Here is a 22,544-nt window from a genome sequence, read left to right as displayed (position 1 = left end):
ACAGTGGACAACTTCACCGCTAGAGTGGAGAGGAGCTTTAAAATCTTCTGAATAAATATCTTAAACCTGCTGCCACGCATACAATCTTCACCTTTCATTCATAATTAAGAAAAGGTATGGATGTAAGGAAATTGATGCTCGATCAGAAAATGTGGCAGCGGACTTACACATTTGGCCGCATTTACCTCCAAGCCACAACAACTCCAACCACCGGCGTCATGGAGCCCCAAAGTAACTGAGATCAACATTTTCTGGAGGCCAGCAAGCAGTACCAATTTATGTAACCTGCTGCCAAGGTCACATTATTGACACTCCACATGAAACTCACATGATGTGTTCATCAGGGGATCCTGAATCCTCACAGTAAAAATGGAACTGTTAGGAGTTACGTTTTTCTAATGGAGAGCAAGTTTGTCAGACGTACACCAGAACACAATGTGTAAGAGAATGTGTTTCACCCAGCAGTGAGGCTGGTACAATTAGGTACAGCGTTAGACATGTGCTAGCATCTTTTATTAATTTTTTATAAGCTACAAAAATGCGGTGAAACATAGAAAAAGCAAGAGAAAAAAGCAAGAGACTGAATATAGCGCAGAATTAATAAGTTGATATTGTCAACCTGTGAAAAACATTATTATTGCCAATCATTATTGTGTTGAATGATAATATTGCCACGCGATATGTCAATTCTCACGCAAGCAGTAGCCGGCTGATTGCACCAGATATACATTTCTCCGCGTCTGTCAACAAGTGATCGCTCTCCGTTTAGACACAACTAAAACATTTGTGGAATAAGTATGTCATTGAAAAAACACAATCACAAACAGCAGTGATAGGCTACTAAGCTATTTCTAATATATATAGTGCAGGGGTCGGGGCCATATATAGCTCTTTCGATGACACAATATGGCTCGCAGATTTTTTAGTTCGCCCCTCTCCTTTCCTCCACTCTGTCTCTGACTGTCGGTGTGTGTCGGCAGTGAAGCTCCGCCCTTCGCAAAACCCAGCAGAGGAGAAACTACACAAAGCAAGCAGTAGACCGGGGGTGTCAAACTCAATCACAGAGAGGGCCAACATTAAAAACTGGGACTACGTCGAGGGCCAAACACGGTCCACATTTATTGAACAGGATTCACATATTGGATAAAGTGCAAAAAGATATGGAACATATTTAAGTCAACTGCAAACGGATTGCTGAGCAGTTCAATTTTAATTTCTGAGCGGCAAAGTCTGCAAATACGTTCAGTTGATCAGCAGAATGCTGTCGGGAACACAGCGGTGGAGATGTTTGTCAGTGTTTGGAAACACGTAGTGACCAAAGTTTCCTTCTGCATCAGAGTTTAACAGTGAGATGCTTCGTTATGTCGCACAAACAGGCCAGCGCACATCGACACTTTTCGTCCCAGAGATCTGTGGTGTGTTTCCCTTTGCTTCCAAAAACGGGCAGATTTCCTCACGCAACTCGAAAAATCTATTCAGCACTTTCCCTCTACTGAGCCATCGCACCGCCCTGTTCAGAATGTATCTCCTTAGGAAGAGACTTACATTGACTCTTATAAAGTTTCCTATCTGTGTTACGGTGCTTGTTACATGTTCCATCTCCAGAGCTTTACAACACAGCGCTTCCTGGTGTGTGATGCGGTGATACACCGTCAGCTCACCTGCACAGTTCTCCCGCTGCATCTTCTCCCACATCCTGCACTAATCCGCTCTTTTCATCACATCGCAGGCTCCGTCTGTCGTCAGTCCCGTCAGTTTGTCCCGGGGCAGCTTCATTTCATTCACACATTTAGATACTTCCTCAAATATGTCTTTTCCCGTGGTTGTGCCATGCATTGATTTAATTACCAACACCGGCGGGCCAGTTATGATAGAGAAATTATATTTTCTCGCTCTGGATATAATTGTGGCCTTGAGTTTGACACCCGTGCAGTAGACACAGAAACGTGCACATACATTAGATAAATAACATAAGCGTTTAGTTTGTTTAATAAAAGAGCACCTGTTCAATGAAACACTGATAGCGCTATTAGTACTCGGAGACGTGTTATAATTAAAAATGTACGCATAAAGTTGCGTTAAATTTTATTAAATATATGGCTCTCAAGGAAATACATTAAAAAATATTAGAATTTTATGGCTCTCCCAGCCACAAAGGTTCCCGACCCCTGATATAGTGGATGGGCAGATTTTGAAACGTCCTCGAGGCTAAGACTTGGCTGTACATACACAAGCCGATGGAAGTAGAACAGTTGTGATGTATTACTGTTCATTGCATGAAGTTGTATGTTTAGGTGATGTACCCAATAAAAGCTTCATTCATTACATTGACATTCAAATTCTAAATCATCATTCGATTGCTGCACAGTTTCTTCTCTTTGCTTTTTATCTACACTAATATTATGAATATATATATATTCTGTAAGTTATTAAATAAATAGAAACATTGCGTGCAAAAGTCTACCTTCTCTTCCTCTCTTTGTCCCTCTCTCTCTCTCTCTCTCTCTCTCAGACATACGCACATGTGAGTCTGCTATGGGAGATCTCCGAGAAGCTCACCTTCACACTGCATTGTTTTTACTGTAGCTGTACAATAAAGTAGAGTAAAAAAGATCTACACAGAAAGGAAGGCAGCCATGAACATAAACACTGCTCTTCATATATACACAATGCTATTTGACTGTACAGCACACAGCCCTGTGCCTAATGGAAGGATTATTGGTCAAATCCTCAAAGATCACCCTGATGAGGATTGAAATTGACAGCCATTGAAGAGACCTAAGCACACCGCAAACACACACACACCTGAGCCAGTATTACAAACTGTGGAAACATCAAGCGCAACAGTGTAAATGTGATTAAACCATCTGTTTATGACACACACACACACACACACACACACACACACACACACACACACACACACACACACACACACACACACACACACACACACAGCTAGATCTTGTTTATCATGATGCCGATTAGCATGAGTGACAGGAAAGTTAAGAGAGGTGAGCAGTTACACTAGTCTCCTGTAGTGTGACAAAATGCTTCTGAGGTTTACGGATATTGTACGTTAGGGCCTTCATCAACAAAAGAACAGACTCAGAGCAGAAGGGGTGACCCTTTGCACTGCTGCATCTTCACTAGTGATGCAGTAATGATGGATTACAAAGTGCTCTTCAGCAGACAGGATGGGAGCAGAGCCTTTCAAAGACAATGATGTGTGGGGAGTATCCTCCGCCCTCCTGCCATACCTCCTCCCCAAGGGCTGGAGCAGACTCAACTCCTGCTTGTCCAGCCTGCTGCCCCCTAATACGGTCCAGTGGTGGCTGTGTAAAGGCCGCCAGAGGCTAGGGGGAATGTATGTACCCATATAAGTGTGGGTTTGTCAGTCAAGGTGTCAGCCAGACTGACGGGTCATTGTGTCGGCTGACAGCCGGCTGAGAGCTACAGCACTTCCATTAAGAGGGAACATCACTCACTGGCCATTACAGCCACAGTGCTCTCCTGTTCCCTGGGATGGAGGATAACAGGGACCACCATATACTCGGGGTATTAGCAAACTCTCCTGGCAGCTCAACAGACATGTAGACAAGTCCTGTTTTCCATACAGAAGTACCTCATAATGCTGATATGTGGAGAGGCAGAGCTGGGAAAGTACTCCAGGAGTGGGGTCCCATAGCTTTGTATCAAATGTAAAGCCTGGAATCGGCTTATCAAGTCCCATGTTGAATCCATTTAGGTTCAGCTTTCAACATTTGTAAATGATAAAGGTTTTTAATAAGTGAAGCGCAAAGACGCAACTGAAATGTGTTGTCTAAGAGAGCAGAGACACTACATAACATATCTAGTGAAATGAGCATGCTAACCTGCTAGCCCCGACCCATACTGTCTTGTAATACCACTTGTACCTCGAGAGGCGATAGTGAGTGCCGAGCTGCAGTCGGCTTGCCGTGGCAGCCTGTGGTCCCGCAGCGAAAGCTCCACCAGAGAGGCCGGCCACACAGTCATCTCACATTAAATATCAAAGTAAGTGCTCTGGGCGTGGCAGCGGTATTATCTCACGTGCTTTTTAACCAGTGGCATTCCTAAGCTGCACCGAGGGCTTTTCAGTTCAGGGTCCATGTGTATGTTTTGATAGTTTGTTTATTGGATTAAATCCAAAGTGGCAGAAACAAGAAAATAATTTGTAATGTTGTTTGGCCCTCTCCCGCTGACAGGAGTCTTGGCAGCTGTAAGAGACTCCGTTAGCAGTTAGCTCGAATTCAGTCTGTGCAAACTGATCCTGGGGCACCGCCCTGACTCCCTGCCAGCCGAACGTTCTGTTCCTGCCGTTACACCCTCGACCCAGAGCTCATGGAAGCTCACACTATGTTTGTATACGATTACAGTAGTATTATACAACATTTGTTAAATGTAGGGCCGGGCGACAGGGCCAGAATATATCCTGATGTAGGTCATTTCATATCTCGGTTACAACATCACAAATTAGCATGAACTCTGCTAATTCAATGAATAAACACTCCATATGGAATAATCACATGGTAAAGCCTTGGATACTCCTGTGTGAATTAAATACTTGAGGGTTTTTTTCTCCATTTAATTAAGAACTTTACTGCATAATGAACATAACCGTTTCAAGTGAAAAATAAATATATCCAGCTGTACACTGACGTATAGTTTATATGTGAACTACAGTTAACAGCATGCACACACATACAGCGTAATCAGATTAAGACAATACTTTATTTAACTGGAGTCCAGTTTGTTAATCACATAGAAATGAGTGCTATTGGAAAGTGAGATGTAAAAACATGACCAAACTCTTTTACATCAGATTTTCTCACAAATTTGAGTTGTATATGCTTGTAATTATCAATTGAGATGATGCAATTGTGTATCGTGATATCACAATATCTGATTTTATCTCATTTAAAAGATCATTAGACTCAATACGGACATATTCATTGTTCTGATTTACCCGTTCAGACCTCAGAAATGTCCCTGTCGGCCTTCAAATCCCCATAGCAATCTAACCCTAGTGTACAAACACACACACACACACACACACACACACACACACACACACACATCCACACACAGTGTACAAACACACACACACACACACACACACACATCCACACACAGTGTACAAACACACACACACACACACACACACACACACACACACATCCACACACAGTGTACAAACAAACACACACACACACACACATATCCACACACAGTGCACAAACACACACACACATATCCACACACAGTGTACAAACACACACACACACATATCCACACACAGTGTACAAACACACACACACACATATCCACACACAGTGTACAAACACACACACATATCCACACACAGTGTACAAACACACACACACATATCCACACACACACAGTGTACAAACACACACACACACACACACATATCCACACACAGTGTACAAACACACACACACATATCCACACACAGTATACAAACACACACACACACATATCCACACACACACAGTGTACAAACACACACACACACATATCCACACACAGTGCACAAACACACACACACACATATCCACACACACACAGTGTACAAACACACACACACACATATCCACACACAGTGTACAAACACACACACACACACATATCCACACACAGTGCACAAACACACACACACAGACATATCCACACACAGTGTACAAACACACACACACATTTCCACACACACACAGTGCACAAACACACACATATCCACACACAGTGCACAAACACACACACACACACACACATATCCACACACAGTGTACAAACACACACACACATATCCACACACAGTGTACAAACACACACACACACACATATCCACACACAGTGTACAAACACACACACACATATCCACACACACAGTGCACAAACACACACATATCCACACACAGTGCACAAACACACACACACACACACACATATCCACACACAGTGTACAAACACACACACACATATCCACACACAGTGTACAAACACACACACATATCCACACACAGTGTACAAACACACACATATCCACACACAATGCACAAACACACACACACACACATATCCACACACAGTGTACAAACACACACACACACACAAACATATCCACACACAGTGCACAAACACACACACACATATCCACACACAGTGCACAAACACACACACACATTTCCACACACAGTGTACAGACACACACACACATATCCACACACAGTGCACAAACACACACACACACATATCCACACACAGTGTACAAACACACACACACACACACACATATCCACACACAGTGCACAAACACACACACACATATCCACACACAGTGTACAAACACACACACACATATCCACACACAGTGTACAAACACACACACACACATTTCCACACACAGTGTACAGACACACACACACACACATATCCACACACAGTGCACAAACACACACACATTTCCACACACAGTGTACAGACACACACACACACATCCACACACAGTGCACAAACACACACACATTTCCACACACAGTGTACAGACACACACACACACATATCCACACACAGTGCACAAACACACACACATTTCCACACACAGTGTACAAACACACACACACACATATCCACACACAGTGCACAAACACACACACACATTTCAACACACAGTGTACAGACACACACACACACATATCCACACACAGTGCACAAACACACACACACATTTCCACACACAGTGTACAGACACACACACACACATATCCACACACAGTGTACAAACACACACACACACATATCCACACACAGTGTACAAACACACACACACACACATATCCACACACAGTGCACAAACACACACACACATATCCACACACAGTGTACAAACACACACACACACATATCCACACACAGTGTACAAACACACACACACACATATCCACACACAGTGTACAAACACACACACATATCCACACACAGTGTACAAACACACACACACATATCCACACACACAGTGTACAAACACACACACACACACACACATATCCACACACAGTGTACAAACACACACACACATATCCACACACAGTGTACAAACACACACACACACATATCCACACACACACAGTGTACAAACACACACACACACATATCCACACACAGTGCACAAACACACACACACACATATCCACACACACACAGTGTACAAACACACACACACACATATCCACACACAGTGTACAAACACACACACACACACATATCCACACACAGTGCACAAACACACACACACAGACATATCCACACACAGTGTACAAACACACACACACATTTCCACACACACACAGTGCACAAACACACACATATCCACACACAGTGCACAAACACACACACACACACACACATATCCACACACAGTGTACAAACACACACACACATATCCACACACAGTGTACAAACACACACACACACACATATCCACACACAGTGTACAAACACACACACACATATCCACACACACAGTGCACAAACACACACATATCCACACACAGTGCACAAACACACACACACACACACACATATCCACACACAGTGTACAAACACACACACACATATCCACACACAGTGTACAAACACACACACATATCCACACACAGTGTACAAACACACACATATCCACACACAATGCACAAACACACACACACACACATATCCACACACAGTGTACAAACACACACACACACACACACATATCCACACACAGTGCACAAACACACACACACATATCCACACACAGTGCACAAACACACACACACATTTCCACACACAGTGTACAGACACACACACACATATCCACACACAGTGCACAAACACACACACACACATATCCACACACAGTGTACAAACACACACACACACACACACATATCCACACACAGTGCACAAACACACACACACATATCCACACACAGTGTACAAACACACACACACATATCCACACACAGTGTACAAACACACACACACACATTTCCACACACAGTGTACAGACACACACACACACACACATATCCACACACAGTGCACAAACACACACACATTTCCACACACAGTGTACAGACACACACACACACATCCACACACAGTGCACAAACACACACACATTTCCACACACAGTGTACAGACACACACACACACATATCCACACACAGTGCACAAACACACACACATTTCCACACACAGTGTACAAACACACACACACACATATCCACACACAGTGCACAAACACACACACACATTTCAACACACAGTGTACAGACACACACACACACATATCCACACACAGTGCACAAACACACACACACATATCCACACACAGTGCACAAACACACACACACATTTCCACACACAGTGTACAAACACACACACACACATATCCACACACAGTGCACAAACACACACACACATTTCAACACACAGTGTACAGACACACACACACACATATCCACACACAGTGCACAAACACACACACACATTTCCACACACAGTGTACAGACACACACACACACATATCCACACACAGTGCACAGTGGCTCCTACCTCATCTAGTTCAGAGATGTAGATTGGGTTCTCTTCAAAGCCGATGGGCATGGGTTCGTTTGGTGGGATCTCCACCTCTTCATACATCTTAGTGTTCTCTCTGCGGATTCCTTCGGGTAGCATCATCTGAATGTCACACACACAAGAAATGAGGAAAACCCAGAACTCACAAATTCAAAAATTAGATTAAAGTACTGCATGTAAAGGCCCATCACATAGAACAGAACACCATTACTGGACATACTGGATTCAAATCTGTGTTTTAACGCTTTTTTGTGCAAACCTTTGCATTGTAAGCAGACTAAAACCAACTCAGAACTAACAGTTACTCAAGCCTCACCTTGGCTCCTCCAACAAACGCAGGCATCTTTGTGGCCTCTGCATAGCCGTCATAGACATTGGGATATCGAATGCGTTCATACACTCTGTCTCTGCTCAGTACAGGATCCCGCCGTGCAGTCAGCAGAGCCTGCTCCCTGTGCAAGCAAACACCACATATGGAACATGAAAAACTAAGAAAAGGAAGAATCTGTTAACTGTAAATAAAAGGTGCTTGATAGGGTAACACTATGTTCTTCAACATGAGGAGAAAGAAAATGGTAAATTCCAGAAGCTTTTGTCAAAGTAAAAGAAGAAAGGAATTAACGGCAATGTCTTTTTAACAAAAACATCAGCACATGTTCACATCTGCAACCACTTGTTTCTACACGTGAACCCTCACACGCCTCCATACTGGAGCTTTACAATGAATAGTGCAGTTGATGATTAAAATGGAGAGGCACAGATGTGTGGCATTATGTTCTGTCCTAAAGTGGCTTACCTCTCTGCTAATCTTCCCTTCATACTGGGCTGGATTTGGTCATGCTAAGTTTTTAATTAAACAGATTGCTGCTCTTTTTTTTCATCCTCTGAAAATAAACTTTCAAAAAAAAATCCTTTACAAAAATGTTACGCGAGAAGCTGCAGCATCGCTGTGCCTTTTTGTATTTTGAAAAGCTCAAGCCAAGTTGTCATGAAAAATGTAGAAGCCTGTCAGTTGTGTTGCAGATACCGTAGAGCAAAGGAGGAGACAGACAGAAAACAAAGACAAATGAGCCAAAAGGACCAAGAGGAAGAGATGATGTACCGCTGGGTTCTCATCTCTCTGGGGTCGAAGGGCATGGCAGCATCTGAGGAGTCGCCGTCGTCTATTCCTTTGCCTCTCTTCCTCTCTCTCTTCTCCTCTCTGCGGTACATCTTCATCATCTGTTTCTCCTGCTCTGACTGGATGATCACCTGGCACCCAAAGGCGGGCTTGGACACTTCTCCAATGGCTGCTCGGCTCACATCTGCGGGAAATACATGGCAAACAAAACGTTACTATATCAAATATTTTCCTGGGAGGGATTAAATAATGCTACGTATTGTAAAAGAACTAAGCGGTATGTGCATTCGCCACAAACCATTAAACAGCACATTCAGTTAGACTTTTCATTTTAGTACTCCCTGTAAACCAAACAATTACTTCCAAATAGGCCTAATACATTCTAATGATGTCCATGTCTGAGTGAGTGTGGAACATAAAGGGTTTTTCTCAAGCTGTGCTTTCGTCTGTGTGTTCTTGTGGACTTGCAACTATTCCAATTCAAAGTCCATGTCCGGCCAAGTATAGTCCAAACGACCAAGTGTCCAAGTGTTCTCGCTCTGCCCGTTTATCAAGAATACATTGGACATTCAGCCTTACTGTTTTTATTGAATCAGTGAGAAGATGAGGTGCATCACTGATATATTGACATTTGTGTTGGTTTTCCTGCTGACCATACACAAAAACATTTGTGGAGAGATTTATGTCATGTCACCACTTAAGTTTTTAATTATTGTACATTTATACTTTTTTTAATGCATTTATTTAGTGTTTTGTTTTTACAGATGCACTATTATCTGTAAATAGTTGTATTATTGGCTATTAAACTTGGACCCCAAAACGGTTGTATAGAACCCAACAAAATAATAATAATAATAATAATAATAATAATTTGTGCACACAAATGAGTGGATCCTGATCTGACAGAAACTATTCCATTTGCACAAATAAATGAGCTAATTAGTTAATCTGTTCAAATGAATAACTAAATGAGACGACTTTCGCCTGACCAATCAGATTGCGGAGGAAGACACTGATAATAGTAAATTGACTAATAGTGGGCTTTTTTTTTCTTTTTTTTAAACAAAAACACAACGTGAACAACAATGTTGATAAAGATCTGATAGATAAAAACATTTTCTTTAGAAATTGTGAGTAAAATACTTACAAAGCAGGACATGGTCTCTGTTCTCTAGTGGAAAACACTGTTTCTAGATGTTCTCAAACCTAGTCTGGCATATCTGTTACTTAAACCGATACAATATATCTGCAATAAGATAATATCAGTATGTATCCGTGTAGCTCTGGATGCTACACTGAATGTGTTTGAGTGCTGGCTTCTGTCAGTTACATGCACATACAGTATCTATGACATCTAATACGGCACACTTTCTTATTTTGGAACCACATCTACTCCCACAAAGTGGACGCTAGTCTTCCTGGGGTCCGCAAAAAAAATATATATTTAAAAAAATCCAACAGTATCAATAAAAAAAGTGATAAAACAAGCCAAAAGTAAGTATCAGGAAATAAGTTCAATGGTTCTAAATACAGTATATAACAATAAACAGTGGCCTACGATGGAAACTAAAACAATATTAAAACAAAGATACATTAACAAAATATGGTGCTCATAATAATAATAATCCAAAATATTTTAAAACAGCAATAAAATCAAAGTGAGAGACAAACAGTTGCCAGGCCTTGTAACATCTAGTCAAAATGTTACGCTTTCAAAACGTGTTAACATTGTAACCTAGTTTTGTTATGTCCTAATGTGCACAATTAGCACATTAACTAATCTGAGAAAACACATGAAGTAATTAAAGAGCACAAACAAATAGAAGGATTAATGCTCTTAAAATAAATGATGAGCATAAATGACTAATTTTGTGCAAATTATTTTGCCATGATGCGTACTTTAAAATGACGTGGCCATATACTATCATGTCTAATATTCTAAGAGTGTTCAGGCTGAAGGAGTATTTATGCCTGGGTGAACAACAGAACTGAAATATTTCAGCAGTAATCTTGATAGCCCATTGTTGTCAGATGCAAGTGCATGTGGCACTGCATGGGTTAATGTTCCCCATTGCAGCCTCCCTGTTTGGGGCACAACAGCTCAATAAAAGGCAGAATTGCTCTTGAAAACAGATGAGATCTGATGATTGCACCGCGGCCCGGCTGATTGACTGAATGATTTCTTCTTTATCTCGTCGAGTGGCTCTACCTGCTGCACAGCATCCCTCTCGTTCCAGCAGCTCCCCTCTTCCTGTCACTCTTACCCTCCCTCCCATTACCTTTCCAACTGCCAACCCCTTTAACTCTGTCATCCTCTATGCACCAATTCCTCTGTCTAAACCATTCCCCATCCTTTACTTTCCCTCTCTCTGGGAGCCATTGTACCTTGTTATGCGTCTCCAACAGTGATTGCCTCCAAATCTCCAGGATTCTCATTTCCACAAGTGATCATGGTGCCATAATCATTGTGAAGAGCGTCGCCAAAATACATTTTGTTTGCTTACAAGATGGTTTCAAGGTGTTTTCACACATTTTCAACACATTTAACATCAACATAGGATTTTCAAGAGCAGTCTTTTTAGATTGAACACGAAGTAGTGACTTACCATAGTATTACAACAATAACTGCAAGATACTCAATGCTATAATTTACCGCGAATAAGAAACTACTAAGGAAAATCAATTTTAAGATTCCATTTAGATATATTACAATATATTGTGTGTCAACTTTTCAAATGGAAATACGTATCAAATAGTAATACTAATGTATTTAATGTGTTTTGTACCTATATCGCAATGTTAACAAAAGTCAAAAAGGATTTGTGTATCCGCCCTGTAAAACAGATCTGCACCAAAGTGTATTGAGTTCTTCCTTGGCCCATGCTACACCCTACAAGTCAGAATCCTGCAGACAAACGGACAAACAAACTGAACCGAAAACATAACCTCCTTGGCAGAGGTAATAATATGTAAGGAATAACGTTCATAGACGCACCTCATTTATTCCTGGATAATCAGAGGCGCCAGAGTCATTCAACACTACAGCTCGTTAAAAACCTTTTGTGGGGACGCACAGATATGTACATCACAAAATGGAAAATGTATGCAAAGTTATATTATAAAAAACAGTTCTATGCACTAATCAACGCGTTGACGGAACAGCAGGGAGATGTCGGAGTTATGGTGTCTATTTCACTCACATAAGACGTCTTCAGAGTCATTTCAGAGTTGCACTGCAGCCATTCAAGAGGATTCTACAACTATAAGCAAGAGATATGTTGGCTGTCATTCCAGATACTCACTCTACATGCTGTTTCAAGACCCATTGTAGTGAACTGAGGAACAAGACTGGACAATGTGAATTGAAAAGTTAAAAACATAATTAATCATATCTGATTAATCTCTCGTTAACCTCAGTTTAATATGTTTTTTCATTAAGTGGTCGCCAGCTAACCAAACTGGCCGGTCAGCCCACTTTAAGTGAGCCTGAGCCGGGGTTGTTGCTAACTTCGGGACTAACCTCCTTCACTGTAATCAGCAGGACATGGGAACTTGATTTGGGTCTTCTTGAGGAGTTGTATAAATAAACTGTACACACACACACACACACACACACACACACACACACACACACAGCACTACATTCACATATATAACGTTACTGCTATGTTTATATTCTAAATTAGCATCCCTAGTTGAATGCCATCTGCTCTCTGTTTCGATACATTACCGGTAGTTATCATGGATCCAGCGGTTAAATTGAGCACAGTGGTGTGCACTCCTGTGGCAGGAGAGATAATTAATATCAATGATCATGCGTCATTATAGGAGAAACACTGCAATAACATGACCTGATACCTTCACTACACAATTCCATTGAAATTTGATATTGGATAGTATTGAATTACTGTGCAGTCCCATGTCGTTAGTTCTCATTAGCCTTGAACATGCAGTTCCTACAAGACAAGGAGATGACTGAGTTTATAAAACTGCATTTGGATGTCAGATATTGGTTGGCAATCTAATCCCTGGGTTTCATTCTGTAATAACCCATAAATATGCACATTTTGCCTATAATATAAGCATAAGCATTCAGCTGCAGCTTAACAACTGCTCCAGTGCTGCTAATGATATATTTCTGCCATCACAGTCATACAAAGCACTTCATAATCCTCCCTATAATAGTCTGCCCCTACTGTGGTTTAATTATTTCAATATATAGTTCTCACCAATATCTAAGCCCTATAATTGTGAATAAAGTGTTTAAGTAATGACTTCTCTGAATTATCCAAGTACTTCAGGTAGCCAAATAGATTGCCTTGTTGCCAAACTTGCTTAGAAATGAGGATCACTCATGAGTAATACACATATTCCTCGACACCTACTGCACCATACTTGAACAGAAAAAGAAATATGCTTAATGACGCAGTCAAAGGCACGTGTACAAACAAACAAACTCAATGGGAGGCTATTTCTAGCAGGTCGGGCTGTCCCACCCGTCTCTGTATCGTGCTCACAGTGGACAATAGCTCTCCCTCTTCTGAGGCTGCAAGTATTTCCAGTAAACAGACAGAAGTAATGTTGAAGTTAAGATACTACTACGATAATAAAGCGTTAGCAAAAAGGTGCTTATTCACACCTCCAGAAGACATGGGGTAACGTTAACACTCAATATTACTCTTTAGATCCATTGTTCAAATACAAATGTTGATTAGTGCAGATTTAAATATGAGATATGTTTTAAAGTGGTTCTTTTGTTTTATGCTTCCTTCCTTTCTTATCTGAAGATATGTTCTCTATAAAACAAAACCGCTTTGTAACAGTTAACTGTCCACGTTCTTGTGTTGCTCTGTGTGCAATGAAAAGGCAGATGCTTCAACTGAAAACACGAGTTTAGAATCAGGGGATCAACATTAAGGGGCAGCCATATATTTAAGCAATAGCTCACGACAGGCCGTGGTATATGGTCATTATATCACATTTAAGGGCCGTGGTACAACCCCCTTAACTGTGATATAATGACCATATATCACGGTCTGAAGTGAGCTATTGCTTTTATAAAACGGTTACCAAGTGTGGCAATATGAAAGAAAAATACACACTCCAATTTAAATAGTTTTTATTATTAAATAATGATGTTCAAAATAAAATAGTCCCTCCGTTGCCTTCTGCACAAAACATAGTAGAGGTGGTTGCTATGCAACAACACTAACAGCTAGCGAACATATTAGACAGACAACGTTGATCGATTATTTGGCTATTTATTTACATTAATTTGTATGTTGCCGTTTATTGTGCACCCACTGAAAAACTGTCCAGCATCAGTAGAATACTTACAAAGTTACTTGTACTAGGCTGAGGTTGTACTAGGCTGGGGTTGTACTAGGCTGAGGTTGTACTAGACTGAGGTTGTACTAGGCTGGGGTTGTACTAGGCTGGGGTTGTACTAGGCTGAGGTTGTACTAGGCTGGGGTTGTACTAGGCTGGGGTTGTACTAGGCTGAGGATGTACTAGGCTGAGGTTGTACTAGGCTGAGGTTGTACTAGGCTGGGGTTGTACTAGGCTGGGGTTGTACTAGGCTGAGGATGTACTAGGCTGAGGTTGTACTAGGCTGAGGTTGTACTAGGCTGGGGTTGTACTAGGCTGGGGTTGTACTAGGCTGGGGTTGTACTAGGCTGGGGTTGTACTAGGCTGGGGTTGTACTAGGCTGTTGCTTTTTGGCGTGGCGAGAATATTTCTCCACTTTCTCCGGTCCACGAGATTCGGCTTCCAGTAGTTTTTTCCATTTGGTCTACCTGCTCTTCACGTAGCTCTGCATGCCGTCTTTTAGGGGCTTTTTTCTCTGGAGATAGGCACTGATTAATCCACTCCTCCATAGTAAAGCTTTGTAAGTTTGTTTCTTAACGGACGTAATTTAACAGCTGTAACGGTTGTAGCTTTTTCTCAGACGCGGAGGGATACTAACTTGTTGTGAAAAGTAACTACAATTCTACCCGTGATATACGCTCATTATATCACGGCTAAGAACCAATCAGATTGTTTGATTTGACATGTCCGTTTTATAAGTTATATTATAAAACGGACATGTCAAATCAAGCAATCTGATTGGTTCTTAGCCGTGATATAATGAGCATATACCACGGCCTGTTGTGAGCTATTGCTTAAATATATCACAGTATGTCCAGGTGATTGTACTCATGCCTTGAATAGCCCTTGATGTATCCAGCACCTGTTAAAACATGGTTGGATTTGTGGACATGTCTTTTTAATTGTCCCTTCCACATACCACTGCCTCGATCAGCCATTGAAATGTGGAAAAGAGCCACCAAGAGAATCTGTTCTTTGATAAACATGCAAGTGCCAAGCTGCAAACTGCAATTTAAAAGCTAATCAGCAAGAGACAGGCATTCCCACTAAATCCCACTCTTCCTGATGGCATGCAAATAGTGGAACATTTAATCAGCCTTTTTTAACCCCTACTGACTCCACCCTCAGTCGTCAAGGCAACACTAATCTCAAAAGCTGTCTGGCAAGTGAATTTGTTAACGCTGATCAAAAGTTTTTTCACAATGGGAATAACATCAGCAGAGGTTTGATGCAGCATGGGCGGGACCACAGCTGCAGTTTGTTGTCTTTGGACCATACACAATCAGTGTGCGATATGTTTCACAGATACAGTCGATTGTATTGACCAAATCGTTTGTTGCTGTGTCCCAGACTCACGTGTTCTAGGGGCAGATGCATCAAGTGTTGAGAAGTTTAGTCTGCAGCTTCTCTTTGAGTATAAACTTAGGTTAGCTTCTCAACAAGAGAAAAACATGTCAGAGGTTTCCTGAGCAAAGCATGTCACTTTGTATAAAGTGACTCTGAAGCATAGAGGTCCACCATCAGTGCAGGTCACTAACTTAACTAACATTCAGCGTGACAATATGTGTACTGTAAAGTTCTGAGCCCTTCACTGATTTATAATCCTACTAAAATTGACATGAAAATGAAAAACCAACGAATATTAATATTAATAAATCCTTGTGCAAAAACATCAGCAAACTTTACAGTTATTGAAATAGAATTTGAGATCCGCTTATTGTGTAGCTTCCCAGAGCTGCAGTTACGTCCAATTATAACTCAATCCCATTGAAATAATTCTGATGACCGATCTTAATAAAGTCATCTGATAAGATGTGCGTTTACATGAATGTTTACGTGCGTGCGTGCGTGAGTGAGTGCGAGAGTGTGTGTGTGTGTGTGTGTGTGCGCGAGTGTGTGGGGACCTGCTCACATAACCATGAAAGCACCACTCAGTATGTGTAGAAGACATTTTCAATTTGATGCATCTGAATGATTAAATATTAGCATTTAGGGCGTCCCGGTAGCTCAACCAGTAGCACAGGCGTCCCATATATAAAGGCTGAGGCCACTGGTTCGAGTCCGACCTGTGGCCATTTGCTGTATGCCGTTCCCCTTCTCTCTCTCCCCCTTTCACAATCTGCACTTCACTATCATAAAGGCATGAAAAACCCAAAAATATAACTTTAAAAACAGAAATATTAGAATTTGACTTAAATAGATTTGGATTTATTGCACCATGACAGCTCTCATGTTGAGGCTGAAAATGTGTTCAGCTAACTTTTCAAAAATAGACTCTTTTTTGGGCTACACTAATCTTTTCAGTTGTCTAAAATGCCATCAGAACTCGAGTGAATGGTATACATCAAAGATTGAACCTGCTAAATGAATAAAGAGAGTTAGTTCATTAGCTCATGTACTGTTTCACAGCCAGCATTAAGACCTCTTTTTCATTTTGGAGCTCTCTTCTAATCTTACACCGCTCTTTGATGTCTACCGTGGACCATAAGGATAAGACGACAGCTCTGGCAATAAAAAAAGCTTCCATCTTATCTTTCCACCAATATCTTTAAATACTTACAGCTGGACTCTACACATTAAGGAGGTGAAATAACACCACCTTAGGACAAAGGAAACAGGGGGGCGAGACACAACGCTGGCTCAGGATGAAGGACAGCATTTAAAATAAAAAAACATGAAAAGAAAAGAAAGGCAGGTACATCGATATGTGGGCTGCTTTATAACAGCTCACTAACAAGCCTCCTGAAATACCATCTCATAGAAAATCAATGAGCTCAGCTTTAAGCTGCTGGGAGAGCCTGATAACTACAGCAGAAACCAATGTGAGCCTATTCCACACAAGAGCCTGTGCTTATTTGGGCCTTAGCACAGGTCAGCCTTTTTCTCTCTTAGTATGACACGATCATTTCTCTTATTCATGAGAAGGCCTTTCGCAATTATTACATAACCACCTGATTGCGATTATTTGAGTTGACGGCAATCATTTTTGCATAATCGTTGGATTCTATAATTAAGCTAATTTAAAGCCAATGATACAAATGAGGCAACCAATACAAAGCGAAATAGGTGTGTATTCATCTCCTGGACAAGGTTCTAATGTCAGGAAAAAAACATGGAACAAGAGCGCTTGGCTGTCTAGATCTTATTGTTTCAGCTCATATGAGAAAATATTGGTCGCTTATGAAGTAAGACAATGACAGAAAGGTGCCGATAACGGGTCTCTTGATTTGGGTGTGTCTCAGTCTGTGTGTGTGTATGTGTATGTGTATGTGTGTCTGTGTCTGTGTCTGTGTGTGTGTCTGTGTGTGTGCGTGTGTGTGTGTGTGCGTAGCGAGTCTCCACTACAGCTGCAGAACTGTGTGTGACAGCTGTGGGGAAAGTTATGCTGGAGTTGTCGTTTCCTGTGTGGCTCCTTTCAGGAATATTTCAGTTCGTAGTACGAGCGTGGCGTATTCATGAGAAGTCTTTAATAAGGAAGAGAAACAGAGAGCTTACCTGCAAGAACGCGACACAGCTCAAACAACATACTGATACACTGACTGTGATAAGCATGGGGGTTTAACGTAAAGCTAGTATCTATAAATACAAAAATATCTGTATTCCAATTTACAAAGGAAGTGAGAAAGACCTTGACCAGGAGTTAATGGCAAACATCTAGACAGCCTTACTTTCTGAATTGAAGTTCTAGTTTTCATACATTTGTTTTTAAATGTTAACCTCACCTTCGAAGAAACAGTATAAATCTAAACTTTGAAATGAAGGGTCCAAGACTGGAATAGAAGAGGGGTGTTTTAAGAGATACAAGTCAGAATTGCATTGGGCCCAACATAAATGTCATTGGTCACCTTGGTCTTCAAACTACTGGAGGAAATTGCTGGGCCATTTTTTATGTCACTAATTACACACATGGTGAATCTGCATTAAAATAACCAGCCTTTGTTATAAACTACAGGACATTGTCAGATGATATCAGTCATGGTCTAAACACATTGTCCATATTAAATCTGGCTCCTCAGAGATATCATAACAAAAAGTAAAGTTATTTTCTATAGAAGGTTAAACAGAGTAGACGTAGAGTAACAATGGGGTTCCTGAGATGTCAAAGATGAGTAGTGATTACAAAATTCCCAATCAGAGAGAAATATACTTTGTTTTTGTTGTATCTTAATATGGATTGGCAGAGAGAAAGCTTAGATTATATTTTATTGTAAACCCAGATTTACCGTTACACACGCCCTTACTTCCTACGGAACATTACTGACAGTGATGCAGAAGCAACCGTTATAGGAGGAGGACTAGCAGATAGCTGTATTAGTTCACAGTAGCAGTTAATGTCCTTACAGTAGAAAATAAATGTGTAAAACGCAACATATCCCAATTCACAGAATGTTGTCCTAAGGTCCAGGGGTGTTAAAGAAATGTAGCCCTGAACTGACAGATGCTGGCTGTTGCAGTTCATTCTCAAAATTCAAAATAGACATAAAAACATGCTGTACAACTGATGGGTAATTGCCATCAACGTGCAAGATGTATGTGCCGGATTAGGGGAAATCAATGCTTAGTAGTCTGTACCTATAATTATACCCTGACCAGTCCTGGAGGCAAATACTGATATTGATATTGATATTTAAGAGGTGAAAAATGTGATAACAGCATATCTCCTGATATTCATATCAACACATAACATGAATAAACAGAGAAAGCGGAAATAAGACATTCTTCTACTCACAAAATAAAAGTTGAAAACATAAGCAATGAAAGTGTATCCATTCGCAGTCCAATACACAGCCACAGCCTTACATGGTCTGGATCATTAAGGACCAGGATGGACTGTGTAGAAAGCTACAGGTATCTTGGGACAGTCATAGACTCTAAACTGACCTTTGGAAAGAACTGTGAGGCAGTGTGTGAAAATGCACACCAGCTTTGTCTCAGAAAACTGTACTGTTATCACATTGATGAAATCATGATGACCCTCTTTTACATTGATTTTATTGAAATCCATCTTGTGTCATGGTTTGGTAACTCTGAAGAACTAAAATTGTTCATAACCAAATTGTCACGTGGGCTGAATTGTGAATTGGTTATTTACTCCTCACAGCTGTAGAAGGCCCTGTCACACATATCCGTATGGCGAAAACGTATACAAAAAATAGCTCACAATTTGACATAGTCCAAATACGTCCAACTTTTCATCGGATCGATCGAAAAAGTGAACGTATACAGATACACATTTCTAACCGATTGATAGCGCATCACTTACTTATACAAAATGTATCAGACGAATACCCAACGAAAGCATAACATATATACAAAATATCGGCGATACGCTGGTGTATGTTGATATAAGGTAAGGCATAAGTAGTATTCGTTAAGAGCAGGCGGTGGGGTGCGTTGTTGAACGCTGAGTCTGTGAAAATGTTTTGAGCATGTTCCAAATTTTCGGGCATACCCAACGTGTGCTTCATAAGTTATGCAGATGTTACACGTAAGTTACGTTACGTTAGACATACGTCAATACAGTACGTCAATACCTATGTCAATACAGTACGTCAATACCTACGTGAATACAGTACGTCAATACCTACGTGAATACAGTACGTCAATACCTACGTGAATACAGTACGTCAATACAGTACGTCAATACCTACGTGAGTACGTTAGAGGAACGTTAGATATAGGCTACGTCGGCTTTTGGTGAACCCTACAGACAACTTATTGATAACGAGTGGATAACCTATTCGTAACCTATGTTAAGATTATCCCTGACGACAGAGTAACTTATTAAACGTGTTTCTACACTACAGCTAGCATTCAGCTAGCGTTTTGGGAGCTTATTGGGGTTTGAATATAGTATATAGGGTCCCTGCGATTAGCTCATCCTCACTTCTTCACAGCAGGTCTTGATGAATACATCAACCCATCATCAGAGAGCATGGAGGATGCTGAGAGGCTGCGACAAGAGTACATTCTAACCGTTCTCCAGCATCAGCATGACGTGAACCAAATGGCACTTTTCCAGCTCCGTTGGCCAGACTAAAATGTTTTATATATATATGAACTCTGACCCTGTAAGCTAAATCTCCATTTCCCTTTTCGCTGAAACGCTAGCGGGAGCAGCTACGATGGGGCGCTAATTAACTAACTAACTAACTAACTAACTAACTAACTCCCCACTTGCAGCACTGCGGGCAGAACAAGCCGAGAGTTAAAGGCAGTTTTGGGCAGCAGCATCTTTTTTCATAAGGCCGGTGAACAAGTCACAGAAAGCAACGGAAGCTTCATTTAGAGCTGCACATTTTAAATAAAGAACAAGAAAGCCTTTTCGGACGGAGAGGTCTTGAAAGGTGCAATGATGTTATTGAAAACACTGTTCTAAGACGAGAAGAAAGGTTCTGATGTGATCTCCACTCTCTGATGTTACAAAGTTAGTGTTTGTACAAACAGGATATGATGTTAATGATTTCCTATAAATGTTACAGAAGTGATACTTTGTACTAAAATATAACTGCTGTGATTTTGAACAAAATGCTACAAATGTTCTCATTCATACAAAACTGTCAATAAAGATATTTACAAAAATATCAGAAATGTGATAACTCTGACTTTCAAATGTTGAAATAGATTGAGAACATAAATAAATAATGTTGCATGTTTAAATATATCTGTTTCCTACCATGGTAAATCATTGTTAATAATTATTGTGAGGAATAATAAACATTAACATGTGATCAGAAAGTCTCTTCACATGTATGAATATTTATTATGATTATTATTATTAATGTTAATATTATCATTAAAGGTGAACCGTGCAACTATTCAGTAGCCCTTCATATTATTCAGTACCCTTGAAGTAGCTCTCAGTATCACAAAGGTTGGTGACCCCTGCTCTAAAGGGAGAACAAGAAGATACAGAGATGCTTTTGCACCTGTAGCAAAAAATACTACAAAACAAATCTAGTACGAGATGATGCACTTCACCCATGCATGGCACTTTAGCCCTTGAGTGAGTGGGTAGGTGAGTGTGGTTTTGTCATGACTTTCTTAGTCAGTTTCTACTGGTGCAGTGCCCGTTCGGGATGTGCTCGTGCCGCTGCTTGTTGGGTTTCAAAGTGAGTCTACGGTAGCAACGCTACAGCGTACGCACCATGAGTGCAAGAGCTGCCGCGAAAGCTGGATGGAAGACTCAAAATTCAGAAAAACTAATAATACCACTAAAAAGGTTTTACTTTTGCTTGAGTTTATGCGGTGAATGGGCAATGAAAACGTGTTTGTCAAATAAATAATGATGTAGTAAATATTACATGACAGATAGACTGTTTGGAACGATTACATTACACAACTATTTTAAACTGGGTTTAAACATAGTGAAAATAAGCAGCAAAGCATAATG

General features: G+C 40.8%; 1 protein-coding gene across 1 annotated transcript in view; it reads right to left on the bottom strand.

The window, feature by feature from the left end:
- ascc3 (activating signal cointegrator 1 complex subunit 3) overlaps positions 1-22,544 on the bottom strand; it is a 180,652-nt gene that overhangs the window by 134,955 nt on the left and 23,153 nt on the right. Inside the window, exons 6-8 of the mRNA XM_029451214.1 lie at positions 9,767-9,968; positions 8,981-9,116; positions 8,641-8,766 (exon numbers count right to left, since the gene is read on the bottom strand). Of these exons, the coding sequence (XP_029307074.1) occupies positions 8,641-8,766; positions 8,981-9,116; positions 9,767-9,968 (464 nt within the window). The remainder of the gene's footprint in view (positions 1-8,640; positions 8,767-8,980; positions 9,117-9,766; positions 9,969-22,544) is intronic.

Source organism: Cottoperca gobio, chromosome 16 (assembly GCF_900634415.1).
Source record: "Cottoperca gobio chromosome 16, fCotGob3.1, whole genome shotgun sequence".
In the NCBI taxonomy this organism is placed as follows: domain Eukaryota; kingdom Metazoa; phylum Chordata; class Actinopteri; order Perciformes; family Bovichtidae; genus Cottoperca; species Cottoperca gobio.
This window is presented reverse-complemented; position numbering and strand designations above follow the sequence as displayed.